Below are 21,102 nucleotides of genomic sequence, written 5' to 3' on the forward strand. Positions count from 1 at the left end.
ACTGTCATTTTATGATAAAATAATTTAATCCTGGATTTATTTTACATAGTCTCATGTTAAGCTCATAAAAAATTTGTCAACTTTGCTAATGTAAAGTCAACATTGAGTTATTGAACCATCTGTGAAGAGACAGTGTTGTGATTTTACCTTTTTCCTAGCATATATCTGTGCCATGGGTTTGGGTTCAGGAAGTTCTTGTGGTACAGGATCCAAGATGAGGTATTGTTTCTGTTTTGCAATGGTTAGAACATCAGTTAAAACACACACTTCAGTCATTGCATTCCTGTAAACCATACAAAACACGTATCAGGTATATGAGGTACAATAACTACCAACAAGAGGCTATAAGATGATTGCTTTTTGTCATACACATTTTTATTGTTCAAGCTTCAAAATAGACTAGAAAAAACTCAAATTCTCAAATTAAGTTCAAGGGAATGAAAATTGAAATACATCTTCAAGTACCTATGTTGTTGTTGTTGTAGCAGTTTTAGCTGTAGCTAAATCGTGATGGCAGAATAAAGAAAGGATATCTTGAAAAGGAGAACCAAAATAAAATTGTATCAAAATTTTACAGAACTTCAAAAAATATGGTTTATTAGTAAAATAACTGCCTACATGTTTTGGAGGGGATCCCTCCATCTTCAAGCTTCACAAATTTCTGCTGCTGTTTGCTCCTGTTGGCACAACACAACTGCTGAAACCCTCCAAGAGAAAAGATATCTTTTTCTTTCTGCCATACACCAGTGTGATGGTCTCTTGTTTAAGTACCTGTCTAATGTTTTATGTACCTGAGTTTAGTTTTGATGGAATCCCAAGGCCACAATCCTGAAGTGTCTTTGACTTCATCTTCTGTTTTATCTATTTCTGTAATGTCTGCATTCAAATCATCAGAATCGGACTTGGAGAAATCTATTTTCTGTGCCAACTTTGCCAAATTCTCTGACATAGACAGAGGTCTGAAAGAAGAATAATATGTGAGCATAAAATAATAAAAAAAATAGGTTACTTAGTAAGTCGGTAGGTGGGTACTTGATCAAACTTATTAGGGTTGAAGTAATTATTGTGTTTCCTTACACCTGGGTCTAAGCTGCATCCACACATAGTCGAAACCATTGATGCCATTGATTGACCTTTGATCAATCATCAATCAACGTTGATTGAAATTGTTCACTGCCATGACAACATATTCACCCCTTCACGTCAACGATCAATTGACAGGGTTGTTTATATGTGTGGACAGTTGGATACAGCTTTATGTTGAAGTGTTTGTTAACCTCTGAGAATTCTAGGATGATTTCTGGATGCAGTATCTGAAGCTTTCTTCTGATTTAACAAATACTTCAAATAGATATTAGAGATTTGGGTACTATTCCACGTAGAATCCCTGTCTTCTAGATACTTACAGTTGATAGATTTCCTGTCCATCATAACTGATTTCCTGGATGATGTTTTCAACAGGAGCCTCCACAGATATGTTGACACTCATTTTAAAAGAATATATCTGTCCTAATTCATTCGAAAATGGGACATTAACATAAAATAAAAGAAATAGCCAAATCCGCAAACTTTTCCGATTTCCACTTTTGAGCTTTCAGTTTTGTTTACATTGTTTACAAATTGATGATGTGAAGCTAGCAAAAGCTCAATGAGGTTTTGGCAGAAAGGGACTCTCTTAATAAGTATCGCAGCGGATTAGAGCTGCAGATGAGTTCCTTCAAATAAAAAGCTTTATTTAGATAATTTTATGAATTGAACTTTTATAATCTATATATAATAGGAATTAATGATTTTTTAGGGCTGAATAATTTATTTTAACGCCCTGTCTTTTACTCGCTGATTTTTGGAATTCTGGAGTAATCTGGAGGAATTAAACGGGGGACTTCCTAAAAAGCGGAATTCTGTTGGGTGGCGGGAGTTTTTAAAAATAAACCAAATACAAAATGAAATTCCTGATAAGAGATAAGACTTGTGAAGTGTTTGTCTATTTCTTTTAACAAATTTCATTTCTAGTTAATACTGTATTACCTGTTCAGGGACTGCAATATTGAAGGAAAATAAACTCCCTTTGGTTTCCATCATATCCAATGTTCTTGGCAATAATAATGTTCAACTTGTTAATAAATAAAACTAAGAAAATATTTGAAGATAACAGCAGCATCAATACTCTCTCAAAACCTGTTGTTCCTGAGCTACTAAATGGAGATCCCGAGTATGAAGCCAAAAAACAAGAGCTGCGAGAAACAATCTATGGTAATGTAATTGTTACTTATTGCTATCATGATTATTAGCAGCATCAATACTCTATCAAAACCTGTTGTTCCTGAGCTACTAAGTGGAGATCCCGAGTATGAAGCCAAAAAACAAGAGCTGCGAGAAACAATCTATGGTAATGTAATTGTTACTTATTGCTATCATGATTATGTAAGCAGCCAATCTTTTACAACAACACAAAAGGGCCTTCTCTTCTTCCCAGAGGAAATTCCAACAGAAGATATTAGGATTGGAGAATTGGAGTGTTGTTATTCTGGATAGTATTCAATTTTGTTGAAAGCTAGATCCAATCAATTATATACCAAAGTCTTTAATAGTCTGTATCTCTTTTATACTTCCCTGTATTTATTACCTAATTGTATTATTATTGCGAATTTTTTTCAGATTGCATTAAAAATATCAAAGATCCTGAAAAACCAGCCACCTTAGAAGATTTAAATGTTGTCTATGAAGAAGGTGTCAAGGTAATTTTCCATTTTTTCTACCCAGATATTAAACCAAACCAAATGAATATACCTACCCTATACTAAACTTATACCTGAAAAGTGGAATAAAACCTCTAGGATGTGAGTTTGATGCCTATTAAATTTTAATTTCAGAACAAACCATTACCTAGAATTATTTTACTATGTGGTTAAATTATATTATCAAATGAATGAGGATAAAATCCCTTGTATTGCCTGAGATTGAACCAGAACCTTACTCAACCAAGGCATACATACCTACCTACCCTATACTAAACTTATACCTAAAAATTTGGACCGATTGCAATACTTTCTCATTACCTTGTATAGGTTGCCTATATGTAAGGGTAATAGAAAGTAAAAAGTGGAATAAAACCTCTTTTATTATGTGGTTAAATTATATTATCAAATGAATGAGGATAAAATCCTTTGTATTGCCTGAGGGTCCCGACTTAATGGTATGTAGTAGAGGTTCGAATTCCAGTCAATACAGAAGATTGACCAAAGATTCAAGTTTTTTTTGTATTAATAATTTTATTGTGTGATTGCTTGTAGTTTTAGTAAAAGTCCCTTCTTAAGGTAATAAAGTATAAAAAATAAAAAAAAAGGAAAAATAAACAAATTTACCATATTATTGAAGAAATTAAAAATAAAATAACAATAATCTTCACTGTCATTTTATGATAAAATAATTTAATCCTGGATTTATTTTACATAGTCTCATGTTAAGCTCATAAAAAATTTGTCAACTTTGCTAATGTAAAGTCAACATTGAGTTATTGAACCATCTGTGAAGAGACAGTGTTGTGATTTTACCTTTTTCCTAGCATATATCTGTGCCATGGGTTTGGGTTCAGGAAGTTCTTGTGGTACAGGATCCAAGATGAGGTATTGTTTCTGTTTTGCAATGGTTAGAACATCAGTTAAAACACACACTTCAGTCATTGCATTCCTGTAAACCATACAAAACACGTATCAGGTATATGAGGTACAATAACTACCAACAAGAGGCTATAAGATGATTGCTTTTTGTCATACACATTTTTATTGTTCAAGCTTCACCTATGCTGGCTGTATTTTCCTTTTGGAAACAGAACCGGTTCTTTTGAAAACTTTTTTTTTTTTTTAGGTTTGATAGAGGGACTGTAATTGCTAAGTTGTTATCGTCCCGAGATCGAAGAGAGAAGGAAGACAGGATAGGAGAAAGCAACGAATCTATTCAGGATAAAATCTGCCCCGGGCGTGAATCGAACCTGTGGCCTAGCGCTTACCAGGTAGACGAGCTACCAACCAAGCTAACTAGGCTGGTTCCCTTTTGGAAACTGAAAAGGCGCCTGTAAGTACTAAACCATAGGAAATCCTCGATGGCGCGCCATCGGAATCAATTCCGTTTCCCGAAAGGAAAAATACATCTCATTCGGTTTTTTTTTTTTTTTTTTTAAATAAGTTTATGGCAGTACTGATCCCCATTTTATTACATAAAATTGGTACATAAAAACAGTTAAGTTACAAAATATAGTAAGTACTAGGAGAAAAAAAAAGATAATAATAATTAAAAATAGTTTGGCTACAAAATTTTTACGAGTGGATGCTCTTCACACTCAACCTTTGTTATTTCTTTAGAAAGCGAAATTTCAGGCTGGTATTCTCTCTGTTTGAGAGTCCCCCAGCCAGACTAAGGAAATAAAAAAATATTGGTAGGTAATTTCAAATCAATTCATCCAATGTCCCAACCTAGTTAGCTTGGTTGGTAGCGCGTCTGCCTTGTAAGCGCTAGGCCGCGGGTTCGATTCCCGCCCGGGGCGGATTTTATCCTGCGTCCCGACTTAATGGTATGTAGAGGTTCGAATTCCAGTCAATACAGAAGATTGACCAAAGATTCAAGTTTTTTTTTTTTATTATTAATAATTTTATTGTGGGATTGCTTGTAGTTTTGGTAAAAGTCCCTTCTTAAGGCAATAAAGTAAAAAATAAAGTAAAAAAGGGAAAAATAAATAAATTTACCATATTATTGGAGAAATTAAAAATAAGATAACAATAATCTTTACTGTCATTTTATGATAAAATAATTTAATCCTGGATTTATTTTACATAGTCTCATGTTAACCTCATAAAAAATTTGTCAACTTTGCTAATGTAGAGTCAACATTAAGTTATTGAACCATCTGAAGAGACAGTGTTGTGATTTTACCTTTTTCCTAGCATATATCTGTGCCATGGGTTTGGGTTCTGGAAGTTCTTGTGGTACAGGATCCAAGATGAGGTACTGCTTCTGTTTTGCAATGGTTAGAACGTCAGTTAAAACACACACTTCAGTCATTGCATTCCTGTAAACCATACAAAACACATATCAGGTATATGTGTTATGTTACAATAACTACCAACAAGAGGCTATAACATCCTTTTTGTCATACACATTTTTATTGTTCAAGCTTCAAAATAGACTAGAAAAATCTCAAATTAAGTCCAAGGGAATGAAAATTGAAATACATCTTCAAGTACCTATATTGTTGTTGTAGCAGTTTTAGCTGTAGCCGAATGGTGATGGCAGAATAAAGAAAGGATATCTTGAAAAGGAGAACCAAAATTGTATCAATATTTTACAGAACTTCAAAAATTATGGTTTATTAGTAAATTAACTGCCTACATGTTTCAGAGGGGCTCCCTCGCTCCCTCCATCTTCAAGCTTCACAAATTGCTGCTGCTGTTTGCTCCTGCTGGCATAACACAACTGCTGAAACCCTCCAAGAGAAAGGATATCTATTTCTTTCTGCCATACATCAGTGTGATGGTCTCGTGTTTAAGTACCTGTTTAATGTATTATGTACCTGAGTTTAGTTTTGATGGAATCCCAAGGCCACAATCCTGAAGTGTCTTTGACTTCATCTTCTGTTTTATCTATTTCTGTAATGTCCGCATTCAAATCATCAGAATCGGACTTGGAGAAATCTATTTTCTGTGCCAACTTTGCCAAGTTCTCTGACATAGACAGAGGTCTGAAAGAAGAATAATATGTGAGCATAAAATAATAAAAAAATACTACTTAGTAAGTAGGTAGGTGGGTACTTGATCAAACTTATGGTAGTTGTGCATAAGGCGCGTCAATGGGACATTACAAAAATCCTTTTATAAGAGGGAAGATACTTGCTTAAGGAGTGTTCCTATATGTACACAGCTTTCTTTCGCCTTCATTTCATTTCCATTGGCAACATGGACGTCATCATCCTCATCGTTTCTCAGACATGGAGTAAAAGGGTTTTCAGACTTTTCAGTTGTTAATATATGTTCAGTGACGCGTTCTTTCGGAGGTTTGGTTACCGGAACACCGCAAGGCGTAACACTCGGGCTCGTGGTGGATCCTTCGAAATCCGACGACTTTTTCCTACCAATCAGTCGTTTTCTGGTGTCCCTCTCGTCCTGGTAAACACAGGGTGGGATCGTTTTTAGAATATGCTCGTCGTCACAGTTTGTGGTTGGTTTAGTCACGGGAACGCAACTCGTAGTACCTTCTTCAGTGACAGTTGTGTCTGAGTTGAATGAACTTAGACCTAGTTTCCCATTGGTGTTTATTACTTTCTTAGGATTCGTTTCGAGATTACTTTTAGCATCACGATTCTCCTGATCATCATCAATACTGTCCTCAACACAATGACAAGTTACTCCCGCAGTTGAATCACATTTCGTCTTCTCCGATAATTCTTCCATGTCTCTCGTATCTTTCGCGGGTTAGAATATGCTCGTCGTCACAGTTTGTGGTTGGTTTAGTCGCGGGAACGCAACTCGTAGTACTTTCTTCAGTGATAGTTGTGTCTGCGTTGAATGAACCTAGTTTCCCATTGGTGTTTATTACTTTCTTAGGATTCGTTTCGAGATTACTCTTAGCATCACGATTCTCCTGATCATCATCAATACTATCCTCAACACAATGACAAGTTACTCCCGCAGTTGAATCACATTTCGTCTTCTCCGATAATTCTTCTTCCATGTCTCTCGTATCTTTCGCGGAAAAGTTATCCTTGAACTTTTTCTTGGATTTGAGAATTTTCTCGTGTGATGTGAAGCTAGAAATCTTGGAAGGTACCATTGCTTGTAATGACGTCCCGTGATCTTCTTGTCCTGAGATGGAATTTTTTTCGAGACTCTGTGGGACGAAATCCATTATATTGTTGATCCGTATGGTTTAAATTTTAAATCCATCTCTGTACCTACCTTAAGTCTATAACATAATTTCAAAAGTTCTTTTTGTGCAAATCTTGTGGCGTCCTTACTAGAGTACTACCTATAAATAAATTTCTTACTGAACATTGCGGAAAATTCTGATTCAGCAAAAAATATATCTCTTTCGCGGAAAAGTTATCCTTGAACTTTTTCTTGGATTTGAGAATTTTCTCGTGTGATGTGAAGCTAGAAACCCGTATAGCCCTACCAACGAAATTAGTCCTGAGCTAATATGTGAAAATTGATACCATCCCCGATTTCTTGTCGGAACAAACCCGTATAGCCCGAACAAGGAACTTAGTCCCGAGCTCATATGTGAAAAATGATACCTATTTTTCAGGGAAAAGACGCTCCAACGGGGAGGTTGGAAAGAGATAATCCACCTAAACTCTACATTTTCTTATAGCTTTTTTTCCCAGCTTTCTAACCAATATACTTTCATCCTCGATTTCGTGTCGGAACGATCCCGTATAGGCCTACCAACGAAATTAGTCCCGAGCTAATATGTGAAAATTGATACCTATTATTCAAGGAAAAGACGCTCTAACGGGGAGGTTGAAAAGAGATAATCCACCTAAACTCTACATTTTCTTATAGCTTTTTTTCCCAGCTTTCTAACCAATATACTTTCATTCCCGATTTCGTGTCGGAACGATCCCGTATGGCCCGAACAAGGAACTTAGTCCCGAGCTCATATGTGAAAAATGATACCTATTGCTCAGGGGAAAGACGCTCCAACGGGGAGGTTGGAAAGAGATAATCCACCTAAACTCTACATTTTCTTATAGCTTTTTTTCCCAGCTTTCTAACCATTATACTTTCATCCTCGATTTTGTGTCGGAACAAACCCGTATTGCCCGAACAAGCAACTTGGTCTCGAGCTCATATGTGAAAAATGATACCTATTTTTCAGGGAAAAGACGCTCCAAGCTCCAACGACGGAGTTGGAAATAGGTATTCCACCTAATCTCTACACCTTCTTTCAGATTTTTTTCTCAGATCTTCAGGGAAAAGACGCTCCAAGCTCCAACGACGGAGCTGGAAATAGGTATTCCACCTAATCTCTACACCTTCTTTCAGATTTTTTTCTCAGATTTCTAAAGTAACCCGAACTTTCTACGATTTGTTTAACCCTTCAAGGAAAAGACGCTCCAAGCTCCAACGACGGAGTTGGAAATAGGTATTCCACCTAATCTCTACACCTTCTTTCAGATTTTTTTCTCAGATTTCTAAAGTAACACGAACTTTCTACGATTTGTTTAACCGGTTTTCTGATAGGCTCAAAAATCTTGAAAATCACAAAAAAATTCTTTTTTTTTTTTTTGTTTTCACCCGATTCAATTAATCACGCCTACAGCCCATTCTACAAATGGTGGGAAGATGATTAAGGTGTCTCCAGAAAGGTCTCGTCGAAGAGAAGTGCCTTTTCTTGGTTTGATCTTCTTAGCACGTTCTTTTACCCTAACTTTTACAATATCTCAAACCATTTTGTCGCTATAGCTGAAAACCGCCAAAAAACGGTCGAAATCTATCCAAAACTTTCTTGGTTTGATCTTCTTAGCACGTTCTTTTACCCTAACTTTTACAATATCTCAAACCATTTTGTCGCTATACCTGAAAACCGCCAAAAAACGGTCGAAATCTATCCAAAAGCGGTCAAAATACCGCCAAGCGCAGCAACCATCTCAACCAAACGGTTTTGGCCAAAAAAAACGGTCGAAATCTGTCCAAAAGCGGTCAAAATACCGCCAAGCGCAGCAACCATCTCAACCAAACGTTTTGTGTTGCACCTTGTCACATTTGTGAACTACTTTCAAGTCTCTAGCCTATACCGTTCCCGAGATATTATTAAATTACAGCGAAAACCGCCAAAAAGCGGTAAAATGCCGCCAACCGTTGTTGTTTACAGACAGACACACACACACAGACAGACAGACACACACACGGACCAATGGCTGAAACTTTGGATTTAGGCTCTAGGGACCTCAAAACGTGTTTTGACACTAAAAACTGGTGTCGCATCCTTGTCACATTTGACAGCTACATACCAAATTTCAAGTCTCTAGCTCTTACCGTTCTCGAGATAGTTTCCAATTTGGAATCTCACGTGTTAATTTGGATGCTGGGTAAGATTTCTCTCAATGTATCTGGCTGTTTCTTTGCACTGGTTGAATTCTTTATAGACTTGTATGACAGCTAGGTAAGTAAATGGGAATTCATTTTTGCTTATGTAAGTATACAATTTGTACTGACTGATTTTGGTCTGCTTCAATAAATTAAACTTGACTACTTACTATTGTTTATAATTTTATATCAATTTTATTTATTAATATGTATTATAGTTTTTTATATTTTTTATACATATAATAATTTTCTATTAACGTTTTTTTTACTTTGATTTTCAAACTCAAACTTCTTCCGCTAAATCTCGTCTTTCTAATCCGTCCAAGAAAACCCCGGGTACACCTAAACGCAATGTTTCTAGTTGTTCTACAGCCGTTCCGGGCACCCCTTGTTCGGTCGACTTGTCGTTGATGACGATGAACACAATTAAAGACCCGGACAAAGGCTTGAGGATTGGCACCATGAGAAAGCGTATTGAAAAAATGCGCCTCAGGCGATTTGCTAGCTTACCTTCCAAGTGAACAGCTTGAACAAGTACAGATTGGTGTACACGGCAAAGATGACGATGAACACAATCAAAGACCCGGAGAAGGGCTTCAGGATTCGCACCATAAGATGCGAAAGGCGGGGCAGCTTGCGTTGAATAGCGTAGCCTATGGCCAGGGGAATGACTAGGGCGATTGCAAACGTGGTGATGTTCCGATAGGGAATTACCATGTGACCCTCCGCGAAGATAATGCGCCCCAGGGAAAACGCCCAGAGGGGGATCATCACTGAAAGGAGAAAAAGAGGAATGTAATTTAAAGATCGTCTTTTTTTTTGTTCCTATATGTATAAGTACCCATTAGTACTTTTCAGGAACGATTTTCTGTATGTTATTTCAATAAAATTCTTCTTCTGTTACGTCTTTTCTAGTTGCGTTACTGTTTTTTTAACCCCGCCGGGAATCGAACCGGCGGGGTTAAAAGCCTAGAGTGATACCCACTCGGGCACTAAGACTACAAAAATTTTCTTTTTCGCCTTTTCCCGTGTTCAAACGGGATTGGAGTGTTTCATCGTGCTTAAATATTAAATTTATGTATGATATATTTATTGGAAAAATAACTTTTTTTTTTTCATTAGACGGTTTCAATTTTTTTTTTTTCATTAGACCTTCAGCCGAACTATTGACATTAAAAATGTCAGGTCACTTAGACCTTCAGCCGAACGTTAGCCCATGTAAATGTATGTGACAAAAATTTTCTGTGATTAATTAATTTTTCTAGTCTTGTGTATTTTGTATCACTATAAGTGTAATTTTGTGTTTTTTCTCGAAAATTGTCCTATCTTTTGAACCGTTAAACATATTTTTAACATTAACTTTTTGTTAACTTAATTTCCTATTTTTTTCTAAATTTCTACACGTGCTATATCTGTTTACCTATTTATCTATAAACTCGAAACTATAATCCCCCTATCTTTCGATTATCCAAGTAGATTTATAACGGTACCCAAGTGCTTATATAATTGTGTGTACATATCTACCTACCTCCTATGTAATAAAATAAATTTATGACCTGTCGCTACCACTGTCAACTTTACCTCTGTCTTTCATAATATACACTCTTTTTTTCGTGTCTTTCATGAGCCATGTATTCTATATCGCGTCACAGAAAGTCTTCCAATATTACTAGTCATAATAATAGTATACCTTGTCGTAGTGTCGTAACCAAACAAAAACAAAAAGATTTTCAAACTCAAACTTCTTCCGCTAAATCTCGTCTTTCTAATCCGCCCAAGAAAACCCCGGGTACACCTAAACGCAATGTTTCTAGTTGTTCTACAGCCGTTCCGGGCACCCCTTGTTCGGTCGACTTGTCGTTATTGATGGACAAACTGAACCAGCTGGAGATCCAAAACCAGTCTCTTCTATCGAAGGTGGAGGACATGTCTTCTGCACTTACTGCCCTTGATACCAGGTGGATGGACAAGTTCAATCAAGTTGAGATCCGGAATCAGTCTCTCGAGAGGAGAGTCGAGGAACTCTCTGGTATGGTTCAGGACCTCAGCTCTAGGCTCCCAAGTGGCGGCGTTCCTTCTACATCCCGTGTCCAGCATCATATTCGGAATCAACCCTTCCCCTTCCGAAGGCTCTACATTTTCTCCGACAGCATGGGGCGTGACCTTTCGTTGCTACTCAAGAAGTCTCTACCCTCAACATGTGAAGTATTGTCTAAGGTTTATCCCGGAGCAACCTACAATAAAGTAATACAATGTATACCTACTCTATGTCAGGATTTCACTAAAAATGACGCCATTATTATTATAGCAGGAACCAATGATGTCGAGAATCTATCTCCTGCATCTGCTCTTTTTTTCCGTACACAATCTTTACAGCCCCTGTTTGTAAACTCTAATGTCATTTTTAATCTTATTCCTTTCAGGTACGACCGAAAGGCCTATCTGAATACCAATATCTGTGAGTCTAACTCCGGTCTTGCTTGTAGGTCTCGTGACTCTAATAATTTTCATGTATTTGATTTTACTAAATGTGCTAAAGCTAATAGGCATTATACCCGCCATGGTTTACATTTCAATATGTCTGGTAAGAAGTTGTTTGCTTCTAAGCTCATTGATTTTCTCTCTCAAATGAGTTCTACAACTAATAATATTTCTAGTCCACCCAATGTTGTCTCTCTTTCAGCTTTCCAGGAATGCATTTACTCATCTTCTTCTCACGTACCTGATCATCTTCCCGACCTCCCCATTCCTCCCCCGCGCACTGTTGTTGCCTCTAGTCCTAATAACACTTCTTCCTCATCTTCTAACTTTGATTTCAGCTCTGATATCATCAATGTTGCGTCTTTAGATGATGATCTTACCAAGTCTCCCACTGGCTTTCCAATCCCTACATTAGATTCCACCTTTCGACTCGAGTCAAATTTTCCCAACAATGCAGGAACCCGGATAACTTAATAACACTCACCTCCTCCTCCTCCTCCTCCTCCTCTTCTAATCATCAAACCCCTTCTACTTCTTCATCGAACCATACCTACCCGATTCTTAATACTCATAATCACAACTACTTATTTTTGAAAAATACATCAAATACAGTCGAACCAGTCAACGTGGGACCCGTCTAAACGGGGCAAAAATCGTAGCCCCCTCATTTGTAACCTGGATGAGTGGGAAAGTTCCTTGGATTCCCAATTAGACAGGTTCCAGTGCAAATCTAACTAGTTATATTGAAGGCAAAATTTCATATCTTGGCGGGGACTGAACCCACGCCTTTCTGTTCACCAGACGAGCGTCCTGACCACTTCACCACCGAGACAGGTCTAGGCCGCTGTCGAGAGATTGATCTTCAATTGACTCACCTCTTAGTAAGTTCGAGTAGTTCATATCGATCTGCCCCGGTAGGTCCTGCTATACATCGTCTCTTAGAGGGTCCTATGGGTCCAGAAGAGGGGTGGGGGAACGGATGGTGCGTGTTCTTATGATGAACCTGGAATCGGAACAAGAGGATACAAGATAATCACCTCCGTGAACAAGTGGGTAATGAAGTTCCGGGTTTGATTCCTAGTAGGGTCGGAGTTTTCTCAGCTCTGTGCTTGGAATATGGAGTGCCTTGTGAGGACAATTGAATAGCTACTTTAATCGAGTACCAACCACTGGCGGCATTACCAGTGTAAAAAGAAAATTGACAGAGTAGGGATAATTAGTAAAGGAGGCTCTTAGAAATACTGTGATGTTCACAAAAAATGTGAGAAGGCTCTCAGCGTCACGACAAATTATTCACGATTTAGATTTTTATTTTAGAAAACACAAAACTCTCAAGAGCTTCTTTCGTGCATACCATGAAAGTATTATCACTCCTTACACAGAAAAAATTGACCAAACATTTTTTTTTTTTTTCATAATACGAGTCACCGTCATTGTATAACTGCTAGGGACCTACCTCACGCAATAGTTGATGTAGTGTTGAAGTGTTTGTTAACCTCTGAAAATTCTAGTATAATTTCTGGATGCAGTATCTGAAGCTTTCTTATGATTTAACAAATACTTCAAATAGATATTAGAGATTTGGGTACTATTCCACGTAGGATCCCTGTCTTCTAGATACTTACAGTTGATAGATCTCCTGTCCATCATAACTGATTTCCTGGATGATATTTTCAACAGGAGCCTCCACAGATATGTTGACACTCATTTTAAAAGAATATATCTGTCCTAATTCATTCGAAAATGGGACATTAACATAAAAAAAAAGAAATAGCCTAGCTCGCAAACTTTTCCGATTTCCACTTTTCACTTTTGAGCTTGAGCTTTCAGTTTTGTTTACAAATTGATGATGTGAAGCTAGCAAAAGCTCAGGGTGTGTTAATGAGGTTTTGGCAGAAGGGGACGCTAGGTTCTCTCTTAGCAAGTATCGCAGCGGATTAGAACTGCAGATGAGTTCCTTCAAATAAAAAGCTTTATTTAGATAATTTTATGAATTGAACTTTTATAATATATAGATAATAGGATAATCTCACCATCATTAATGATTTTGTAGGGCTGAATAATTTATTTTTACGCCCTGCCTTTTACTCGCTGATTTTTGGAATTCTGGAGTAATCTGGAGGAATTAAATGGGGGTACTTCCTAAAAAGGGGAATTCTGTTGGGTTATCATTTTATGTGGCGGGAGTTTTTAAAAATAAACTAAATACAAAATGAAAATCCTGATAAGAGATAAGACTTGTGAAGTTAATCTTTGAAAGTCTGGGTAGAGTAGCTTGGAGCCAGAGACTTTGTGACTGAATATCTGGATAACCATAGAAATAGAACCGTACACCAATTCTTCAAAGAAGTCAGTTTGGGTTCAAATCGATTCAGTTTTCTTTGCTTTTTTTTCTTTTTAATTTTAAGCAACCAGCGCAGCGCAACGTCTAACTAAACGATGGTCGATCGACACCGCGCGAAACAACCACACCATGACCTTTTTTCCCCCCTCATTCCGCCAAACTCTTTTGATCTTTCTTTCTTAAGCTGTGTCCACACATCCGTGATATCTGGATAACCATAGAAATAGAACCGTACACCAAATTCTTCAAAGAAGTCAGTTTGGGTTCAAATCGATTCAGTTTTCTTTGCTTTTTTTTTTAATTTTAAAGCAACCAGCGCAGCGCAACGTCTAACTAAACGATGTTCGATCGACACCGCACGAAACAACCACACCATAACCTTTTTTCCCCCTCTGATCTTTCTTTCTTAAGCTGTGTCCACACATCCGTCGATCGACGAGGTGAATCTACGTTGTTGAGGCAGTGTACGGTTTCAGCCGACATCGATCGACGGAGTCGATTATTTGTGGACACAGCTTTACTCTACATGGATTCCAGTCGATCCATGTCGATATAAAGTTGTTTAGACTCTGTAGAAGCACCTTTAGATCTTTTTCTGAGACCTACTGATTCGCTCACTTATACCCCAGCACTTGATTCATAGCGCTCATCTCATTTCGTTCCATTGGTTTCAACATTAGGCTACTTCGGTTAGTGGAAGCGTAGCTTGGGGGGGTAGTTGGTTATTCATGTCTGAGATGGTTAGTCCGGCTGCGATGTTGGTTTCAGAAGGGTGTTCATAGTCGGTCAAGAGTTCAGAACGGACCATATCTTGAGACGTTTTATCGCTTGGTTCATTTCCTGAACGAAATAATGGGAAAATCAAGGGGGAGGGGGGAAATTAGACGTATAAGTGCATACCTACTCAGGTACAAGATTTTTTTTTTACCGAGCTTGATGATAGCTACTCCCTTTGTTTTTATGAACAAGCAAAGAATTTCCAAAGAAATCTCACAAGAAGTGGAGCTTAATTTGGCATAGGCACCTAACTTTTTTACCGAGCTTGATGATAGCTGCTACTCCCTTTGTTTTTATGAACAAGCAAAGAATTTCCAAAGAAATCTCACAAGAAGTGGAGCTTAATTTGGCATAGGCACCTAACTACCAAAAATGAAATTTGCGTTTTCTTTCTACACATACCAATGCTATTAATATCCGGACAGGTCTGATGCACGCTTGCAATCTCTCCGGTTTTCCTCTTGTCCAGATCAGACTGGGCCGTGCATGATTGACTCGAAATGCCAATTACCAGGTAGAGATAAAACCATTTCATTTTTCAAGTAATTAATCTTCAGTCAGAAATCAACATGAAATGCGTGGCAATTGAGATTTTTTATACAAAGGAGCTCGCTGTCGACAAGCAGAAAACCAAAGATTGTTTCCATACCACTAAAAGAGATCGCCCTAAACCGGCATAAAAATGACCGAACGGTCTGACTAAAGAATTAAAGATCGGACTAAAAAAATCAAAAAAGACATCTTTCTTCTTGTCCAGATCAGACTGGGCCGTGCATGATTGACTCGAAATGCCAAGTAACAGGTAGAGATAAAACCATTTCATTTTTCAAGTAATTAATCTTCAGTCAGAAATCAACATGGAATGCGTGGCAATTGAGATTTTTATACAAAGGAGCTCGTTGTCGACAAGCAGAAAACCAAAGATTGTTTCCATACCACGAAAAGAGATCGCCCTAAACCGGCATAAAAATGACCGAACGGTCTGACTAAAGAATTAAAGATCGGACTAAAAAAATCAAAAAAGACATGACGAAGGATGTGTTTTTCAAACTAATTTTATTGGTTAAAAAAATAGAAATAGATTCAAAATACTCTGTTGACAAGCAGAAAACCAAAGATTGTTTCCATACCACTAAAAGAGATCGCCCTAAACCGGCATAAAAATGACCGAACGATCTGACTAAAGAATTAAAGATCGTACTAAAAAAATCAAAAAAGACATGACGAAGGATGTGTTTTTCAAACTAATTTTATTGGTTAAAAAAATAGAAATAGATTCAAAATACTTGTTCATAATTATAAAACAAGGAATTCTGTGCTGAATCACAAGGCATTTTACAAAATTAAAAAGATTTCGAATACTGAAACAGTGGTCATTTAAGTACAAGAATAAACTCAGATTCACAGATAAATCATTGAAAGTCTGGGTAGAGTAGCTTGGAGCCAGAGAATTTGTGACTGGATATCTGGATATCCATAGAAATAGAACCGTACACCAATTCTTCAAAGAAGTCAGTTTGGGTTCAAATCGATTCAGTTTTCTTTGCTTTTTTTTTTTCTTTTTAATTTTAAAGCAACCAGCGCAGCGCAACGTCTAACTAAACGATGGTCGATCGACACCGCACGAAACAACCACACCATGACCTTTTTTCCCCCCTCATTCCGCCAAACTCTTTTGATCTTTCTTTCTTAAGCTGTGTCCACACATCCGTCGATCGACGAGGTGAATCTTATGTTGTTGAGACAGTGTACGGTTTCAGCCGACATCGATCGACAGAGTCGATTATTTGTGGACACAGCTTTACTTTACATGGGTTCCAGTCGATCCATGTCGATATAAAGTTGTTTAGACTCTGTAGAAGCACCTTTAGATCTGAGACCTACTGATTCGCTCACTTATACCCCAGCACTTGATTCATAGCGCTCATCTCATTTCGTTCCATTGGTTTCAACATTAGGCCAGGCACAGGGGACTGATACTCCATGTCGCGCAATTTGTTCACCTTCACTTTCAGGTCGCTCCGAATCTTGTTCACTTCGCAATCCACGACCACTTGATCTGAAAATCGAAACAATTTTTGTAAATCCAACTTTGTTTATTTACAATTTCTTTTTGTACATCACAATAAATTGAACTAGTAGTTCAGTGAGCTGTAGAAAAAGTGCCCTGCAGGGCCTCTGAAAGCTCGATATAGTCCAAATTTGGCAGTGCAATAGTCCTAAACTAAAATGGATGCGGCACATTAATGATCAGGAAGAGACCGCCTTAACATAATAATGTACATCACAATAAATTGAACTAGTAGTTCAGTGAGCTGTAGAAAAAGTGCCCTGCAGGGCCTCTGAAAGCTCGATATAGTCCAAATTATAGTGAGTAAATTTCCTTTGTGGCTTGAATATGTCTACCAAATTTAATCTCAATCAGACAAACCGTTCGAGAATAGTAATAGTGAAAGAAACAGACAAACTCATGTTTAATTGATTCGCCCTGAACTCTTTGAAAACTATCAGATAGCTACATCCAAGCTTGCTTGACTTACCTCTCTTAAGCATGGCCTCCGCTTTGGTCTTGTCTACTTTCACTAGCAAGGGTCCCAGGGCCATCCAGACTTTCTTGCTCTTGTAATAGTGAAAGAAACAGACAAACTCATGTTTAATTGATTCGCCCTGAACTCTTGAAAACTATCAGATAGCTACACCCAAGCTTGCTCGACTTACCTCTCTTAAGCATGGCCTCCGCTTTGGTCTTGTCTACTTTCACTAGCAAGGGTCCCAGGGCCATCCAGACTTTCTTGCTCTCCGTTTTGGTCATCGCACGCAAAGCTTCCCGTGTGGCATTTCTTCTCTTATCGAGAGCAACCACCTCCTGTTGACTGCACAAAATTTCCTCCGCTTGTTCCTCGATTTGCGTCAAATGTTGAAGACTTTTCTTCGGATCCTCCATGATATTTGATTCCTTTCATTAACTATCACTCACTTTGGATCTTATGGGAGTCTGCAATGGGAAATCATAAAGGAATTCAAAGTTTTTTGTTCGGTGTACTATGCATTGAAAATTGGAACATGGGGTTCACAAATGTATTTGGATTAAATATTCTAAGAAGTGTAGATTCGGTGATAGAATTGCTAAAAAAGGGTCTTTTTTTATAGTTCTTTCGTATTTAAATGGGCACTCTTCGGTATACCTGCGTAACGTTCCATGAGGATAATAACTACTTAGATCGTTTCAACTTCCACTCAACTCATTTCTGTAAAGCAATTCTTTATCCTTGTCAATTTTTTTCCTCAATCTCGGATTAAACTTTACGTTGTGTTCAGGTAAAACATTATGCAAATTATTAAGTTGCTGCTTTTGTTTGCCAATCCCTTTTCTATCGATTTTCATTTTAGTTTTGATCGGGGCTCGAATGCCTGATTTGTCTTTACCCAGCCCACTTTGTTTGGTCCATCCCGATTTGAGAAGTAATTGGAATCCTTTGTTCTCCTCGGGTATTGCATAGTCTACAGGTTTAACAAGTTTGTCTTCATTGCTTTCCATAGCTTTAAGTTGTTTATAAAACTGATGTACAGTGCTAAGCAAGTGAGTCTTGTAATTGTCATCTAAGACGTTCATATCACATAGAGGGCAATATGTTGTGCTTTGTTCTACTTCACTATCACTGCTACTGATATATATGATCTCATGCTCCTCAGATTTGTTGTTCTTGATATCATTTTCACCAAAGGTAGTTTGGGTGTTCATAGAATTACTAGCTATTTGTGTATATTCATTGGAATCGAATTTTGTGTCATCAAGTTTACTAGTTTCCATATGATCTCATGCTCCTCAGATTTGTTGTTCTTGATATCATTTTCAACAAAGGTAGTTTGGGTGTTCATAGAATTACTAGCTATTTGTGTATATTCATTGGAATCGAATTTTGTGTCATCAAGTTTACTAGTTTCTCCATCGTTTTTAGATTGGTTTCGATCTTTTGATTCTTTGCTTTCAGTGAGTTTAATTACATCTTCATTTGTATCCAAGTTGAGAGTTTCTTTACTCCCAGAATGACTAGGGCTTCTTTTGTGATTTTCTTGACAGTGCTGTTTTCCTTTGGTAATGCTGACATCGCCATCTAGTCTTTTCACAAGCAGATCATAAACGTCTTGATGATTACATTGTTTGGCTATTGACACTGGTGTGTTCCCTGCTGTATCAATCACATTGATATTAGCACCTCTGTTCAGTAACAGATCTACAATAGCTATATCACCTCTATGACAGGCACACATTAGAGGGGTCCAGAGATAATTGTCCTTCATATTTATATCAAATTCTTCACCTTTAATCATTTGCTCAAGAGTATCAAAATTTTCATGTGTTATAGCTTTCAATAGGTTATTGATATCTTGAATATTATGTTCAATACCAGTTTTATCATTTTCTTCAGCAATCTTATTTTCAACTCTGCCTGTTTTCTGTTCACTACGATATTTAGCTCGATAGGATGCTTTAGCTGCAGTTGTTGCAATGACTTCTTCATATGCTTGCTTACTGTTAATGTTTTCATTGAACAAGTGAGTGTCAATTTTAGGTTGAGTTGCTCTTACAAAATATTTAAGGTATGGATTTGGTTTGTCCCCATGGCTTATTGGTATGGGCATCATTGTACTCTTCCAAACAGTTTGGCCCATTTGGTTAATGTATGCTTACTATATTTATGTGAGTATTCTAATTGTAGTTTTCAATTAATAATGTTTTAATATTTTTTTTTTTTTTGTTTAAACTTGAGGTAGATATCACATTACAAATGTGATCTTAGATAGGTAATTTAGATAGGCAAAACATTCGCGTTTTATAAAAATGGATACGATATCCGTGTATTAAATAAAAAAATACATAGAAAACCAAGTTCCCACCAGACATTGCATTAACTCGCCTTTCATTTTCTGAGGATTTGATATTTTTTGGATAGTACCTTAAAAGAAAATGCCAATAAGAATATTTTGACTGTGATTGGTTGGAGCATGACATACATGTGTACCTGTACCTGTACCTACAACTACATGCCTACTCAATAGTGGAATTTGGACTTTACCTGTGTGAATTTAATATGTCCATCAATAAAATCTGTAAAATTGTTAACTCATTTGTTTTGTATGTTCTAGATTCAAGTGTTCTTCTTTACCATCATCTATTGGCTTTGGGCAGCCTACAATGTAAGTTGATTTTGTGATTATGATTAAGATTAACCTCCATACTTCGGTATTAGAGAAATACAAAACCTTCTTAATGTTGGCTTTGACTGAGTGTGAGTTTTAATTCAGGCTATGTTTAGTTTTAAAGTTAGGTCAACATAATTGTAGTTACAAAGTCATAAATCAGGATGATGTATTTTCACTCTTGTAAAATATTTTCAATTGGTACTTGGATTCTTGGATAGATAGCTAAAATAATAATACTTTTTAAAAATCTAAAACTTATGTTATGTTTCAGTATTATTGCTGGCTGTGTGTGTACTCCCAATACATGATCATCTATAAAATGCAATCTCCCAATATTGAGCTGCTCTACCCCTGAACACTTCGTGTGCCACACTTTATTCAAAACTCATGTTCTCGAAATTTAGTGTAAGTACAAAATTTATTCTATATTCACGTACCTATATTTTCCATGATTTATTTAAGTGTAAAAAGAAGAATAAAATCGAAGTATTTTACAATGCATTAATTGTGAATCAGATAATTATTATTTTCCTATTTGTTATTTTACACTTTTATATATGTATTTGTATGTACAATGTTTTTCCCTTAAAAAATGTTGTCGGTATATATTATATTTTTTTAGAATAATTTCCCACCAAGTGCTAGGCCGCGGGTTCGATTCCGGCCCGGGGCGGATTTTATCCTGGTGGGATAATGTTCGTTCTCGGAACGGCTGACTTTCTCCTATCCTGTCTTCCTTCTCTCTTCGATTGAGGGAGGAAAAGGGAAGAGGGTGTGGGAAGAAAAAGAGAACGGGGGAGTGAGAAGGGAAAAATAGGAGAGAGCGAGTCAAAGAGAGAGTATGGGGGAAAAAGGAGAAGGAAAGGAGGGAGTGTAAAAAAGTTAGAGGAGGAAAAAAAAACACACCTTGTTTATCCTCATCTTAATAGGACTGAAAATTCCCTTTAACCCGCCAGTCTAAACATGGAGGGAACTTCAGTGGTAGGGGGAGAGGGAGAAAACTTTACGAACATCGAAAGTGAGTAAAGTTGCAGAATGAAACGGGAAAATAGGCACGTGCTTCATTTTTTCCCTTTTTTAATCCTAAAAAAAAAGGGAGAAAAAATAATTAATTTCAGGGATTAATAAAAAAAAGTAGGCATCTACACAGGTAGGCAGTTTTTTTTTTTTTTTTTTTTTTTTTTTTTTGTGTTTTTTTAGAAAAAATTTTTTTTT

General features: G+C 37.1%; 5 protein-coding genes across 5 annotated transcripts in view; 2 read left to right on the forward strand and 3 right to left on the reverse strand.

The window, feature by feature from the left end:
- Nucleotides 1-1,591, reverse strand: part of LOC103507402 (mediator of RNA polymerase II transcription subunit 17) — a gene marked incomplete in the record, with an annotated part of 26,945 nt that extends 25,354 nt beyond the window's left edge. The window contains 3 exon segments of the mRNA XM_026822282.1: nt 148-283; nt 792-959; nt 1,407-1,591. Coding sequence (XP_026678083.1) covers nt 148-283; nt 792-959; nt 1,407-1,489 — 387 coding nt within the window.
- Nucleotides 1,592-2,278: 687 nt separating this feature from the next.
- On the forward strand, nt 2,279-2,804 carry LOC103507415 (protein AE7-like 1). Its single transcript, XM_026822276.1, has 2 exons — nt 2,279-2,389; nt 2,659-2,804. Exons 1-2 carry the CDS (start codon nt 2,281-2,283, stop codon nt 2,802-2,804), a joined length of 255 nt encoding a protein of 84 aa, XP_026678077.1. The 5' UTR covers nt 2,279-2,280.
- Nucleotides 2,805-3,503: 699 nt separating this feature from the next.
- On the reverse strand, nt 3,504-13,383 carry LOC103507416 (mediator of RNA polymerase II transcription subunit 17-like). The gene is made up of 3 exons (XM_026822277.1): nt 13,187-13,383; nt 5,567-5,734; nt 3,504-3,690 (listed from the first exon to the last, which is right to left on the reverse strand). Exons 1-3 carry the CDS (start codon nt 13,267-13,269, stop codon nt 3,504-3,506), a joined length of 438 nt encoding a protein of 145 aa, XP_026678078.1. The 5' UTR covers nt 13,270-13,383.
- A 2,530-nt stretch (nt 13,384-15,913) lies between these two features.
- LOC103507400 (p53 and DNA damage-regulated protein 1) lies at nt 15,914-17,915 on the reverse strand. Its single transcript, XM_008471869.3, has 3 exons — nt 17,868-17,915; nt 17,401-17,677; nt 15,914-16,741 (listed from the first exon to the last, which is right to left on the reverse strand). The coding sequence occupies exons 2-3, from the start codon at nt 17,624-17,626 to the stop codon at nt 16,575-16,577; spliced, it is 393 nt and encodes a 130-aa protein (XP_008470091.1). The 5' UTR covers nt 17,627-17,677; nt 17,868-17,915; the 3' UTR covers nt 15,914-16,574.
- A 1,307-nt stretch (nt 17,916-19,222) lies between these two features.
- On the forward strand, nt 19,223-20,535 carry LOC113466676. Its single transcript, XM_026822278.1, has 4 exons — nt 19,223-19,239; nt 19,285-19,384; nt 19,831-19,881; nt 20,159-20,535. The coding sequence occupies exons 1-4, from the start codon at nt 19,223-19,225 to the stop codon at nt 20,240-20,242; spliced, it is 252 nt and encodes an 83-aa protein (XP_026678079.1). The 3' UTR covers nt 20,243-20,535.
- Nucleotides 20,536-21,102: the final 567 nt, after the last annotated feature.

The sequence above is a fragment of the Diaphorina citri genome, unplaced genomic scaffold (assembly GCF_000475195.1).
Source record: "Diaphorina citri unplaced genomic scaffold, Diaci psyllid genome assembly version 1.1 scaffold311, whole genome shotgun sequence".
Lineage (NCBI taxonomy): Eukaryota > Metazoa > Arthropoda > Insecta > Hemiptera > Psyllidae > Diaphorina > Diaphorina citri.